This window comes from Rhinopithecus bieti, unplaced genomic scaffold (genome assembly GCF_001698545.2).
Source record: "Rhinopithecus bieti isolate Rb0 unplaced genomic scaffold, ASM169854v2 scaffold_20840, whole genome shotgun sequence".
NCBI classification, from domain to species: Eukaryota; Metazoa; Chordata; class Mammalia; order Primates; family Cercopithecidae; genus Rhinopithecus; species Rhinopithecus bieti.
In genome coordinates, this window is record NW_016809955.1 from 211860 (window position 1) to 225851 (window position 13992).

Sequence of the window (13992 nt, forward strand, 5' to 3'; positions counted from 1 at the left end):
GATCACTGATTTTTTTTTTAAGTTCCCCAGGAAATTGTAATGAGCATCCAGGGTTGAGAATCACTGAGTTAGTTATTCTACTTTCATCCTGATTGAGTTGTTTCACTAGACTAAGAACTGACAAAGACTCTCAAATTCAATATTTAAAACAATTCTTTACAAATCAATTATGTTATTAAAAATTATATGATGCATGCATATATTTTAAAAAGTCAAATGGTACTAAGGCTTATGACTAAAATATAACAATTCCCTGTCCCACTCATACTCCTTCATACCCTGTTGACTTTGACTCTTTAAATTATTTTTATAGAATTCATACATCTCCTTACATCAGAATGTCAATGCACTGGCATCTTTTGCAAAACCGATTGCTGAACTTCATTTCCTCCTACCCAAAAATACCTTAAAGCCCCCAAGGAAAGGTCAAAAGGAAGAAACACTAGGTAATTAGAGCAGTGGGAAGCAAGGGAGAGGTTTTCTTTTCAATCCGTGCCTAGGAGCAGACTAGCCCTTCTAACGGGCCTAAGCAATTCAGAAAGGCAGCTAAGAGAGCTTCTCGAAACCCTGCCTGCTCTTCCACCTCTTGGGAGGCTGAGGGGCTTTATCTAAAATCATAACCAAAATTTCCACATGTTCTCCTGGATTCAAGCCTCCCCAGAGTCAATCAAGTTATCCTAAACTTTTCTAGAAGTGAAAAACAGTTTGGAAATAGGAATACTTCCAAAGCAATGTAAAAAGCCTTGCAAAAGCAAGAGTAATTTGAAGAGCACAGAATTGGCTCAGCCATTTGAGGAGCTGACTAGAAAAAGGGAATTTTTATTTTATTTCTCATATGTATCATATACGTTGGAAAGTTTCACTTAAGGAGATAGTAAAAGTTTAATTGAGGTAGTAGGCATTTGAATAAGGATGTGATTGACAAGTAAGGATTTCAAAGGTGGAGGGGACAGAAAAGGGTTTAAAGACTGAGAAAACAGCACAGGCACAGACCAAGAGTCAGGGATGTGTGTGGGTGGTGTTGGTGGTAAAGTTGCCACTCAGGATCCGGGTAAACTCTGAGAGCTGGATTTAAAAATTAGCACCAAGTCATAATGGAAGAGATCAGAGATGTGCAAAGGCCTCTTATAGGAAGACTATTTTCCAGGCAGAGGCAGAGTATAAGGCGTTTCTAGCCTACATGTGTGTATTCATATACGTAGAGAATAAATGTAGGCAAAAAATGTTGGGGGCAGTACAGAGAGGGTTGGTAGTGAACCTGGAAACTTTAGAAACCAAGACAGAGAAAAAAAAATTCATCTGAAGGCAGAGAATAATGAAAAACTAGTCATCCTTAGCATTCTAAATTTGCTTTAGCCAGTAAACCTATAAACTAATTTATCTAGTGCTTGTGATAGAAATATTTTTATTTTAGAAATATTGCAATCTTATTTTATATTAAGTTGGTGCAAAAGTAACTGCAGTTTTTGCACTTTTGAACCCACCTAATAGATATTGCAATAGTCTAATATGGCCTGAAGACTTTTAACATTTGAATCAAATTACTAGCTTCCCTTACTGTAAGGCTATGTTCATACAATTTGGCTTCCTAAATTACTTTTGAGGGCATTGATTAGCAAAAGCATTTGACCCACTTATGACTATGGTCCTCACCATAAATTAACGGAGTAGCATTTTCATTTATGCATTGGTCCTTTGTGAGCTTGATTAGCATAAAGCATCCCCAAGAAACTGATCTAGACTTGGTACAAAAAGGCAATCGAGTTCTGGACCTGGAAAGCTTGAGACCCATAGCCAGTATGGGTCAAGTGCCAGTGCCAGTCAACCGGCTACTTTTGAGACCTATCCAGTCAAAGTAACCAGCCTGGAGGGCACCATACCACCACCCAAAAAATATACCACCTAGGCTGGGGTGCATGAGAAACACTGGGAGATGGAGATACAATAAGGGATGTGGTTGGGAGAGCAAGTCAGGGCATATTAATGAAAGCCTTGAAAATTGGTTAGGTTTGAAGGCTGTGGGGACTCACTGAAGATATGTTAGCAAGGTATTACATAAAATCAGTTCCCTATTTAAGGAGAACTTCTCCATTTAATGGATGATAGCTGGATTGAATGGGAAAGCTGGAGACAGGGGACTAATTTAGTCTATTGTAATTGCATAGGTAGGAGGTGAAGGAGACTGTGAAAAGGCCAGTGGCATTGAAATAGAGTGGAAGGCTCAGCTCCAAGAGACATTTCTGTGGCTCCAGGCCATACTGATGTACCTTGATTTCCTCACTTGTAATATTAAAAGGGACTCACTGCCACCTGTCTAGGAGAAAGGACTCTGCTCTTCCTGCCTTCCTCTATTATTTGTAATAATTTTCAGAAGGTTGCCCTCTTTTCATAAAGCAGGTAGAGGTGTTTAATAGCTCTTGAAGCAAAGCAGAGCTTATGAAATTCCTCTGACTGGTCGCATTCTGGACTAAGCCCAAACACGATAGTCCTCTCCAGGCCTGAAAATTGCTGAATACTGTCTAAAATAATGTGGCTTCCGCAAACACCAGTGGCCTGGCTAAACACAACCTCTGATGCTCTGTGGGTCTCAATTAATTCCATTGCTTTTAGCAGTGCAAGCTTATAGCGTCCTCTGTCCTCCCCTCTCCTGCACAGAATTGCTATATCTTTGGGCAGATAGCCACACTGGAACAGGCTGTGACATTTTCCTGCCACATAGTTAGCTATTTGTTCTGTTGTCAGATTAGTCTTTGTCTCACACACTCCAGGCAGAGCCTGGGCACGCATTCCTTCCTCATAGGCAGTCCCCCTGAACAATGCTAATGTGTCTGGAGATATGTTGGAGGGAGGATTTTCTTTGATCCTCTTCATTTCTTCTTTCATAACATTTGCTATTTCCAGAGCACAGTGGATCCCACTGGTGATTGTTTTACGAGGAAACTGAGCAGATGGAGGGGGAAGGCCATTGACATCTGCATGATGGATTTGAAAAGGGTCAAGAAAAAGCCAGAGAATCCCATGGTGAAGGTTTTCACTTCCAGCCCCCTTTGCCTTTGGATGGGTGATGTTCTTAGCCTTCATGTACCAATTGCCATATTTGCTGCAGAAATTCTCAGTCTCATCCATCACTATGTGTTTAATCTTTAGAAACTCCCCTTGCATGAAAGTTTTCCGGGTCACAGCTTGGCAGGTGGTTTGTTGGCTGTAAGGATGGAAAAAACAAGGCTTGAGGCATATCACCAAAGAGAACATCAGCATTCATTACTCTCTGGAATGGAATCAGAGGCTGATTCTCTTCTGCAGACTGAGTCATTGATTCAGTAGTGTGAATACCACAAAACTGTTCTAATTACAAGTTACCTGACAGACCGAATGCATAATTTTACACCTTGCTCTTTGGGGTTATCCAGTTAAATCTGCATGTGAAATTTCTGAAATGAACCCAGGTCACAGATTGTATTATTTCTATTAGCAGTCTGTTCCTACTGTCTGGCAATCCTGAAGACAAGTTCATTACATCTAAAGGAAATCTCAAAGTTAACTTATACCTCTTACTACCACTACCATTTCTTTACTTTCTCTCCTCTTTAGAGCTGGAGAACAGTTACCTAGATGCATATCATAACTTTTATGTGCAAAAAAGCATGCACTAGTTCAAATTCCTCTAAAGCTTCTTTAGATTTGGATAAGAAAAACATCAAGAGGATGCTGAGTTCCATGACACATCAAGTAGGGTGCCAAATCTATGGGGCTACGCCTCTTTGGAGCTACCTCATTTACTTAGCTCAATTTTCCTTTATAGTATGCTTTAGCATATATGTATTTTTTCTTAACAAATTTGGTTGTTTTTTGCCTCCTTTAATTTGGATCCAAGTAACATCACTCATCCCTATACGTTCCATGATTTTACATATGCAGTTCCTAGGGCCTTTACTCCCTATGCCTTAAATCATAACTATGTTCTTCTCTTCTGGTTTGGACTGTGTGGACTCAAATAAAAGCACTGATTCTTAGCCATCTTTGTATCCCTCTCATATTAAGGATTTAATAGATATTTGTTGAGTTAGCCTTTTTACTGGAGTATTTTTAAACTTAGCTATAAATCTTAACAAAGAACGTAGTCCTCAGCACAGTCTACAGGATCCCTCCATAATCTGGCATCTGCCTCGTTTTCAATATCACCACCTGCTATACATCCACACTCTGCATGGCTCTAGTCAGACCTACCATTCTGGTTCTCCAGTGTCTCTATGTCTTTGTACTTGTTGTGCCCTTTGCCTAGAAGGCCCTCCCACATTTGATTCACTTCTCCTGCTGACTTCTTAACAGTGTGCCCAATGGTCTCCTTCACTGGGGAATATTTGCCAACCAACCTCTAGCCTGTTAAAATGGGCATGAGACCAAGTGCAGTGGCTCACACCTGCAATCCCAGCACTTTGCAAGAAGGAGGTGGGCGTAACACTTGAGGTCGGGAGTTCAAGACCAGCCTAGCCAACATGGTGAAACCCCGTCTCTAAGAAAAACACAAAAATTAGCTAGGCATGGTGAGGCACACTTGTAATCCCAGCTACTCAGGAGGCTGAGGCAGGAGAATCACTTGAACCCAGGAGACAGAGGTTGTAGCGAGCTGAGATCATGCCACTGCACTCCAGCCTGGGCGACAGAGCAAGACTCCGTCTCAAAAATACATTAATTAATTAATTAATTAAAATGAGCATGCCTTTATTATTATACAATACTCACATGGTTTTTTTATGGCAATGTCTTCAATATGTTTTCTCCTCTAACACTAAATGTAGCACAGTAGATACCATATCAACAGTGCTCAAAAAGATGTATTGAATAACAAAACCAAACCAAAAATCATAATGATTTCGCCCTCATTTGCTGAATTCCATAATGACCAATTCATTTTACTAAATTAAAAGTTAGAGATTTAAATCAGAAGTGAATTTGCATATTTTCTAAAATTACTGATTTTATAAGTCAAAAATGAAAATATTTTATGAAAAAAATCAAGCTGTATTTAAATTTAAGTTTTGCTAGGTACAGTGTCTAATTAGCAGAAATACCCTATGACTTTAAAACATTATGTATCAAACAAAAAGTATAGTTAAAGCAGAATGAGTTCATTTCTACTTCTCTTAAATTTAAGGCCAAGGATTGTGAAAAAAGAAAGTTTCTGGTTCTATAAATTTAAGTTATGCACATGTGGGTTATTTATAATGAGATGTTTAAGGTTGAACATTATAAATTACCTGTTTACAGCTCAATTCTGTGATTATTTGGAAATGTGTATATAGTTTGGGCTCTTGCACTTTTGCAGCTGAGGCACTAAAAAACTTAAACTAAAAACACAAATTATTTTTGTGACACTCTTGAAAAGACTGACTAAATATATTTGTGTGTGTGTGTAGTTGGTAAAACTCTTACGTCACAAAATCCTTTAGGGAGTCACTTTCACAAACATAGAGGATTTCTTTTGGTTTGCAGTGAAACAAGTTCTTAATTTTCTCCATGATCTTTATGGCTAGGGCTGTCTTCCTGATTCCTGGAAAGCAGTGGATGAATAATTCACGCGTCTCCTGAAGACTCTCAGAAAGCAACTCGCTCTGCTCCATTATGAGCAAGTTGAAAAATTCACAGCCCAGCTGGTCACTCAGAAGAGATCTGGAGCACAGGCAGACCACCACAAGAGCCTGCAGCAAGTCTTCCATTTCCTCCTCATCAGCAAGCCTGTAGGACCTGGGGTAGCGCAGCAGGATCTCACCAGGTCTACTCTGTGTGCTGGTCAGGTGTATCAGCCTTGGAATGATGCACATTTTCCCTGTGTAACCACCAACAGCTTGCAGTTTCTGCTTCAACTGATGAGCTGTGTTTCGGGCATATTCAAGTCCTCCAAGCCAATCGGGGTCTATTAAGATTGTATAGAGTACCACGGGGCTGTTAACTGCTATTAGGAGAGCATCACACAGGACATTCTGTTCTTTCCTGAAGCCAACATCACCAGCCCAGCTTCTAGAAAATATCACAATCCCCTGAGAACAAGGATGTATCAGGGTCTTCATTAATCCCTCCAGTTCTTTATGATCTGAGAACAGCTTCTTACAGAGGGATTCCGGTTTAAATTGTACCTCTTGCTGTGTCACTGAAAATTCAAGGAATAGATATTACCAAAACTTACAAAAGCATATGGTAAGTATTCCTGCAACATTGCAGAAAAAAAATGATACTTGGTGCACTTGGGAAAATAAGAGCTTTCCTTTAGAATTGTGATTCTTAACCAGGAGCAGTTTTACTCCCCAACTCTCTCCCATCCCCAAGGATATTTGGCAATGTCTAGAGAATATATATATATATATGCATTTTTTTAGATGGAGTCTCGCTGTCACCCAGACTGGAGTCCAGTGGTATAATCTTGGCTCGCTGCAGCCTCTGCATCCCTGGTTCCAGCGATTCTTTTGCCTTAACCTCCAGAGTAGCTGAGATTACAGTCACACGCCACCACACCTGGCTAATTTTTTTTTTTTTTAGTAGAGACGGGTTTCACCATGTTGGCTAGGTTGGTCTTGAACTCCTGACCTCAGGTGAGGTCACCCACCTCGGCCTCCCAAAGTGCTGGGATTACAGGCATGAGCCACCCTGCCCGGCCTGATAATTTTCTATTGTCACAATTGGAGGGGAGCTATTGGTATGTAGTAGGTACCAGCCAGAATGCTGCTAAGTATTCTACAATTCACAGGACTTTCCCTCCCCCAGCAAAGAGTTATCTGACTCAAATGACAATAGTGCCAAGGTTGAGAAACCCTGCTTCAGAAGAAGTTCAGATAACCCAATAGTTCCTTCTCCACTGGAAAGCCAGGGGCAGTTTTTTGATGGTTGAGACCTGAGAAATTCCCTGCACTCTCAAATTTGGAAAACAAAAGCCATTATGTTATAAGAAGTTGGAAAGCACACAGAAATAGTAACAGTGGGAATCAGATAACTGGAAACAAGAGTCAGATATATAGATATATAGATATTATCTATCTTATATACATATGATATAGATATATATGTGTGTGTGTAAAATTTCAGGATCATTATGTCTGCTAAGTCCTTCATTTGACCTTCTCTAAGGAGAAACACTTGAACTCATTGCTACTAATATCTCCCAACTCAATTTTAGAAAACAAATAGTCCCCTAAGTTGAAATCAAGAGGGAATACCTGGAAACAAATGTCGTTGCAGAGCCTCCTTAAATTCATGGACTTTTATGGGATATCCAGGACTTTTTCTTGCAGATGAAGCTGATGAAATCAGGTAAGAGTTGTAGTCTGTGACCAAGCTGGAAGGAGCTAGACAATTACATGGAAAATTGTTTCAAACAAAAAATAAAAAGTAAAAAAAAAAAAAAAAAAAAGCCTATTTTTTTGGCTATTACTGGAGACCTGTGATGTGCATGGGTGCCTGAGCCGTCATACTTACTGTGCCTCAGACAGCTCACATATGTAAGGAAAGGAAGTCTGGGGATTCCTGCAGGGGACATATCACACATATTCTAAGTCACTGTGTGACTCGGCTTGGGCAAGTCATTTCACCTCTCTCTCACACAGGAGTGAAGTAATAATCCCTCAGGTTCATTTCAATTATAATATTCTGACTCCAGGTTGTCTCTAAGAAGAAAAAGCATCTAGTGGGGATCAGCAAGGATTAAAGCACAGTATTTGAAAAATGATGTTGGCCAGGTATGGTGGCTCACACCTGTAATCCCAGCACTTTGGGAGGCTGAGGTGGGTGGATCACCTGAGGTCAGGAGTAAAAGACCAGCCTGGCCAACATGGTGAAACCCTGTCCCTACTAAAAACACAAAACTTAGCTGGGCATGGTGATGCACCTGTAATCCCAGCTACTCGGGAGGCTGAGGTGGGAGAATTGCTTGAACCTGGGAGGCAGAGGCTGCAGTGAACTGAGATCGTGCCACTGCACTCCAGTCTAGGCGACAGAGCAAGACCCTGTCTCAAAAAAAAAAAAAAAAAAAAAAAGTTATTACAGTTATTTATGTCCTCATTTAAGGTTAGATGGAATCCAAAGTGGCAGGATCTTTGGGGGAGAAAAGGAGAGAAGTGAACTCAAACAAATTTAAAACAAGAGAAAGAATGACCCAGTAAAATTCTCTAATCACTCAAGTCTTGATCAAATTTGGAACACACTGGCCGTGAAGGCAAGCAGATAATCCATAAAGGACTATAGGCTTAGTTCGCATCTTCTTTTGCATCATTTTCCCCCACTTGGTGGTGCCCTAAGCCCAGTGGCTTAAGGTTATTAGCTCCTAATGTTACCGAAACAGTTCAAATTTGTCAACAATGTTTTGCTTGAAAGAATTAGTGGAATAGTGGAGTCATTTTTTTTTTTTTTTTTTTCAGACGGGGCTTGCCCTGTTGCTTAGGCTAGAGTGCAGTGGGTGATCTCGGCTGACTGCAACCTCTACCTCCCAGGCTCAAGCAATCCCCCCACCTCACCCTCCCATGTAGCTGGGACTACAGGGGTACACCACCACGCTTGGCTAATTTTTATATTTGGGGGAGAGATGGGGCTTCACTATGTTGGCCAGGCTGGTCTCAAACTCCTGGGCTCAAGCAATCTGCCCACCTTGGCCTCCCAAAGTGCTAGGACTGCGCCCGGCCCCGGAGTCATTCTTAAACAGTGTTTCTCTAGAATATCATCTCTAAAATGAGGCTCTTCCAATTTTGACTGAGATGATCAGCCTACACAATTTTTTCAACAGGTTTATAGAGAATAAAAGGAGACCTTTCCTAACTCATGCCTGATGGCATACTGTAACTTTCCTTTAAAAGTTGCTTAGGCTGGCCAGGAGTGGTGGCTCACACCTGTAATCCCAGCACTTTGGGAGGTTGAGGTGAGTGGATCACTTGAGGTTAGACGTTCAAGACCAGCCTGGGCAACATGGCGAAACCCCATCTCTATTAAAAATACAAAAATTAGCCAGCATGGTGGCGTGTGCCTGTAATCCCAGCTACTTGGGAGGCTGAGGCAGGAGAATCACTTGCAGCTGGGAGGTGGAGGTTGCAGTGAGCCAAGATCACACCACTGCCCTCCAGCCTGGGTGACAGAGTCTTAAAAAAAAAAAAAAGTTGTTTAGGCCATAGAATCCAAACGTTTCTTGACCTCAAACGGTTTATATTCTGAGTCTTTGGAACTAAAAATGTTAGATAAGGAACACTGTAATAGGAGAACACTTATAAGCAAATATAAATTTCTATTTTTTTAACTAAAATATATGATCAAATATCCACAAAAGGCAGAGAAAGGGGTTCCTCCCTGCTGATGGGGACAATGACTTCACTTCCCTTTACCTGACTGAGTATCCAGCATCATGACCACCCACTGCTCAGCTGTCAGCCGTGTGACAGAATTGTCTTTCATGATCCAGGAATCTGGGGCCTCTGCAAACACCACACAACAGAAGGGCTCCACTTGAATCACACAGACATAACCATCCAGGACATCTTTTTGGTACACATTCAGGATTTTTGTAGTGAAATTTACCTTTGGCTTCTCACAGCAGAAGTGGAATGTAGGCAGTTTTTCAATGCAGTTTTCGATTTCTTTTTTTAATAAATCAGGATTCACTTTTTCCCACTTACATCCAACCACTTCTTTGCTCTTATCATCCACCCCAATGAGGACATATCCCCCTTGAGTGTTGGCAAATGCAGAAACATAATGAGGCAGCATTTCTTTAATCCGAGGTATGACCTTTTTGGTGGTGAACCTTTTAAATTCGACATGTGTTGACTCAGTAAAGTTGAGTTTCTCCTTATACATGAGTTTGTCCTTTTTAAAAAATTCTGAGGCCAATATCCTCATATCTTCCTCTTCCTGAATGTATCGATCAAGAACCTGCTGAGGATGCAATTTCTTCACCCTTGGTCTTCCTCTTTGGGCTCTGAAACATTTCTCTCTGAGAAGCGCCAGGGCACTGCTAGCACTCAAGTTGATAGCAGAAGTTACATCTCTCTGATATAAATTGGAGCGCAAGCTGCAAATCCTTAGTGGAAGGCTGAAAACATCTGGGCTCCATGACTTCACAAAAATCAGGAGATTGTGCCCCTGCTGCATGTAGTCAAGGTATTTCTGTGAACCTGAAGGAAGGAGCTTTTGAAAAGAAGTTTCCAAATCCTGTCCCAGCCCATGGCATTGGTAACTATAGGTTTTATCATCAGTCTCTGCTTTGATCACACCACCTCCAGAATTTAACAGTGCACATATAGCCCGGATAATTTTAGAATTCTCAGATCTTTTCAAATAGCTGTTGGTCATCTTCTTCCTGTTTTCTTCCCCAAAAATCACTTTGCCCACATCAACTATTACCTCAGGATAGGGCATTTCAGTATCAGTCTTGAGACTCTCCATTTCAGCAGCCCCTCTGTGCTCCAAACAATAAAAGAACGGAGTTCCTATAATCAGGATAGAAATGTTTCTACATTAACAAGAATTCCAAAGATTACATTATTTTCTTCAAAACTATCAATTACTGGAGATACATTTTAATGTTGGAAATCATCTCTCTATATATGTATATTTGTTGTTGTTGTTTGTTTGTTTGTTTTGGGTTTTTTAGGGTTTTTTTGTTTGTCTGTTTGTTTGTTTTTGAGACAGGATCTTGCTCTGTTGTGCAGCCTGGAGTGCAGTGGTGCAATAATAGTTCGCTGCAACCTCAACCTCCCAGCTCAAGTGATTCTCCAACTTTAGTCTCCCTAGTAGCTGAGACTACAGACACGTGCCATGCCTGGCTAATTTTTCTTTTTCTTTCTTTCTTTCTTTCTTTCTTGCTTTCTTTCTTTCTTTCTTTCTTTCTTTCTTTCTTTCTTTTTCTTTTTTTTGAGAGAGAGATGGAGTCTTGCTATGTTGCAATCCTCCTGCCTGGGCCTCCCTCCCAAAGTGTTGGGATTACAGATGTGATCCACCACACCCAACTGGAAATTATCTTTGATACTGCTGTTTTCTAATCATTTTGCCAAATATCCTTAGCCTTGCCAGAATAAGTAGGCATAGATAAAGGTGAATGCTTAATATTTGTCATAATGGAAAAATTAAATTGCTAACATTTTCAGCCGTTTTGCATTTCAAATCAGTAAACACCAACACTGAGCCTGGATGTAAAGGGCATGGGTTGGCACAGGAGCCCAGGAAGGTATTAGAGAATATGCAGAAATAGAAGTCGAAGTGAGAAGATGCTCTTATTTATAATTCAAAAGGGGAAGAAAGGAAGGCACTAGAGAACTAAGGAAGTATCATTTTATAGTATATGTACTGTAGAAGATCTTGCTATAAACACAAACATAGGCTGGGTGTGGTAGCTCACAATCTGTAATCTCAGCACTTTGGGAGGTGGATGTGAGAGGATTGCTTTTGGCCAGAAATTGAGACCAGCATGGACAACATAGCAAGACCCCATCTCTACAAAAGATTTAAAAAATGTTAAACATTAGGCAGGTATAGTGGTGCACAGCTGCAGTCCCCGCTACCTAGGAGGCTGAGGTGGGAGGATCTCTTGAGCCCAGGAGTTTGAGGCTGCAGTGAGCCATGATCGCACAACTGCACTCCAGCCTGGGCGGCAGAGTGGGACTCTGTATAAAAAAAAAAAAATAAAATAAATAAATAAAATTCGGTATTTTTATGTGTTACTTCGTGCACTTTGAAAAGCTTTATTTTACTCCTGAAAGAATGTCAGTTGATACCAAATGCAGAAACCTTTTTAACTCTTCACATGTTCTAAATCTCAAAAGTACATTTCTTCATGTATAGTGTGATGTGAGAGCAGCATTTTCCTTCCCTTCTAATGGTTCTGCCCTGTGCTGCGGAAACCTCTAAGACTTGGAAAAGAACACGAGCTTTGGGGCATGGTCACTAAACTATTGTCACCCTTCCTTTGCTTCCTAGACCAGAGAACAGCCACCCAAACTGAAATTTGAGCTCTGAAACAAATATTTTAGAAAAGATCCCCTTACCTTTAGTTAATTGCAAAACAAAATATTTGCTAACTCAACCAAAATTATTCCTCTAGGAGAAGAGAACCCATCTTTCTGCGTGATCTTTGCAAAGCAGGGACCCTGTGGGTGTTGTACATACTCACCAAGAGGAAGAAAGCAGGCATCCGGCAAGACATGTGCACTCCTCTGACATCAGTTTGTTCTTGGTTGCCTTCTCACTTCCTTCAGGAAAACCAGAGTCGACCTGGGGAATTGTTTTTAGAATGTGAGCCTCTTCTATAGGTACATGTAAATGTAGTATTTTATGGCTCCTTAGGGAAATTTCCCATAACATTCTATTTATATCATAGAACCACAGAAGTATTGGAAAGGACTTTAAAGAGCCTCCAGTCCAACAATCTATCGGATTCTAAAATCTCCTCTATAATATTGCCAACTCCCAACAATTTGCTATGCAAACCTCCAGCGATGAGCAACTCACTACCTATCAAATAGTCCCTCTAGTCCCTCCTGTTCTCTGACATCTGTGTTAGAAATGGTCTCCTTACTTTAAGCTGCAGTTTGTCTCCCCAAAACTTCCACTGATGGGACCCACAAAACAAATCTAATTGATTTTGAACTAGCAGACCCTATGGTCTCGTGACTCCTAAGTCTCATCAATGTTATTTGAATACTGATAACAATTATGATAAATACAACATTCACTGAGATTCTAGCTCCAGATGAATATCCTTTCCACATTTCCCAGAATTTTTTTCTTTTTTTGAGCCAGAGTTTTGCTCTGTGCCCAGGCTAGAGTACAGTGGCACGATCTCTCCACTCCCCAGGTTCAAGCGAATCTCCTGCCTCAGCCTCCAGAGTAGCTGGGACTACAGGCAAGAGCCACCACTCTTGATAAATTTTTGTATTTTTAGTAGAGATGGGGTTTCACCATGTTGGCCAGGCTGGTCTCGAATTGTTGACCTTGGGTGATCCACCCACCTGAGCCTCCCAAAGTGCTGGGATTACAGGGACGGGCCACCACACCCGGCCTTCCCAGAATTTTTTTACTCATTTTCCTTCACAAATTTTCCCTTAAATACTATTTTACTAATCCCTCATGCCCTTAGATGTAGACTGCACCTAAAATTAGATAAATGAGGTTTTTTTAAAGAATTTTTTTTTTTTTTTTTTTTTTTTTTTTTTTGTTTTTTTTTGCCTATGCTCTTGTGTTTCCTCTTGCTGCTTCAGTTTCACATCTGGCTGTAGTCTGAATGTTTGCCTCTGTCACAGCCCCTTTTGCCCTTTGATACTAGCCTGGGGGGAGCAGACTCCCCACTTCTTCATAACACTGACATACTGAGGAAGGCCGATAAGGACTCATGAAGAGCCTGTGACAGGGCAGATTAGCAGGCCAGGGTCTGACCTCAGGGAGTGAATGAGGTCGTAATGAGAAAATGAAGGGGTGAAAGGCAAAAAGTTAAACTTAGCACTTCTAAGAGACTGAGCTTCATTTCCACATATCATACAAGTACCTTCAGCCCTGGAAAATTTTGTGTGCAAAGCTCTATTTTTATTTTCAATTAAGCTGTCCTGTACATATTCATTGTGGGCAATATTAACCTATTTCATTACCTTCTAAATGGTTTGTTCTATTCTATTTAATTTTATTCTTTTTCCTACTTTTCATCTTTGTTAAACACAAGACCCAGCCTAGAAAAATCCTCATAGATTAGGAGCTGGCTATCCCTGGGTGGGAGGATTAAAGGTAATTTTCCATTTATTTTCTTCCCTTCATTATCTTTAACTGATCTGTATTTTAATGGTTCACAATGAGTATAAATTGTTTTTCATAATTAAAAAACAAATGGTAAAAACCAACAGATGGGCTGGGCGTGGTGGCTCACACCTATAATCCCAGCACTTTGTGGGGTGAGGTGGGTGGATCACCTGAGGTCAGGAGTTTGAGACCAGCCTGACCAATATGGTGAAACCCTGTCTCTACTAAAAATACAAA

General features: G+C 40.7%; 1 protein-coding gene across 1 annotated transcript; it reads right to left on the bottom strand.

The window, feature by feature from the left end:
* Positions 1-1535: 1535 nt before the first annotated feature.
* SLFN14 (schlafen family member 14) lies at positions 1536-12203 on the bottom strand. Its single transcript, XM_017890987.1, has 5 exons — positions 12140-12203; positions 9357-10460; positions 7209-7337; positions 5434-6148; positions 1536-3202 (listed from the first exon to the last, which is right to left on the bottom strand). The coding sequence occupies exons 2-5, from the start codon at positions 10414-10416 to the stop codon at positions 2368-2370; spliced, it is 2739 nt and encodes a 912-aa protein (XP_017746476.1). The 5' UTR covers positions 10417-10460; positions 12140-12203; the 3' UTR covers positions 1536-2367.
* Positions 12204-13992: the final 1789 nt, after the last annotated feature.

Excerpts from the sequence above, each read along its gene's own strand:
- SLFN14 (XM_017890987.1), bottom strand. The coding sequence starts at position 10,416 with ATGGAGAGTCTCAAGACTGATACTGAAATGCCCTATCCTGAGGTAATA. Across the intron at positions 6,149-7,208 it reads GCAACGACATTTGTTTCCAG|TGACACAGCAAGAGGTACAA; the intron begins GTATTCCCTCTT and ends TTGAATTTTCAG. Across the intron at positions 3,203-5,433 it reads TCCCTAAAGGATTTTGTGAC|CCAACAAACCACCTGCCAAG; the intron begins GTAAGAGTTTTA and ends CCATCCTTACAG.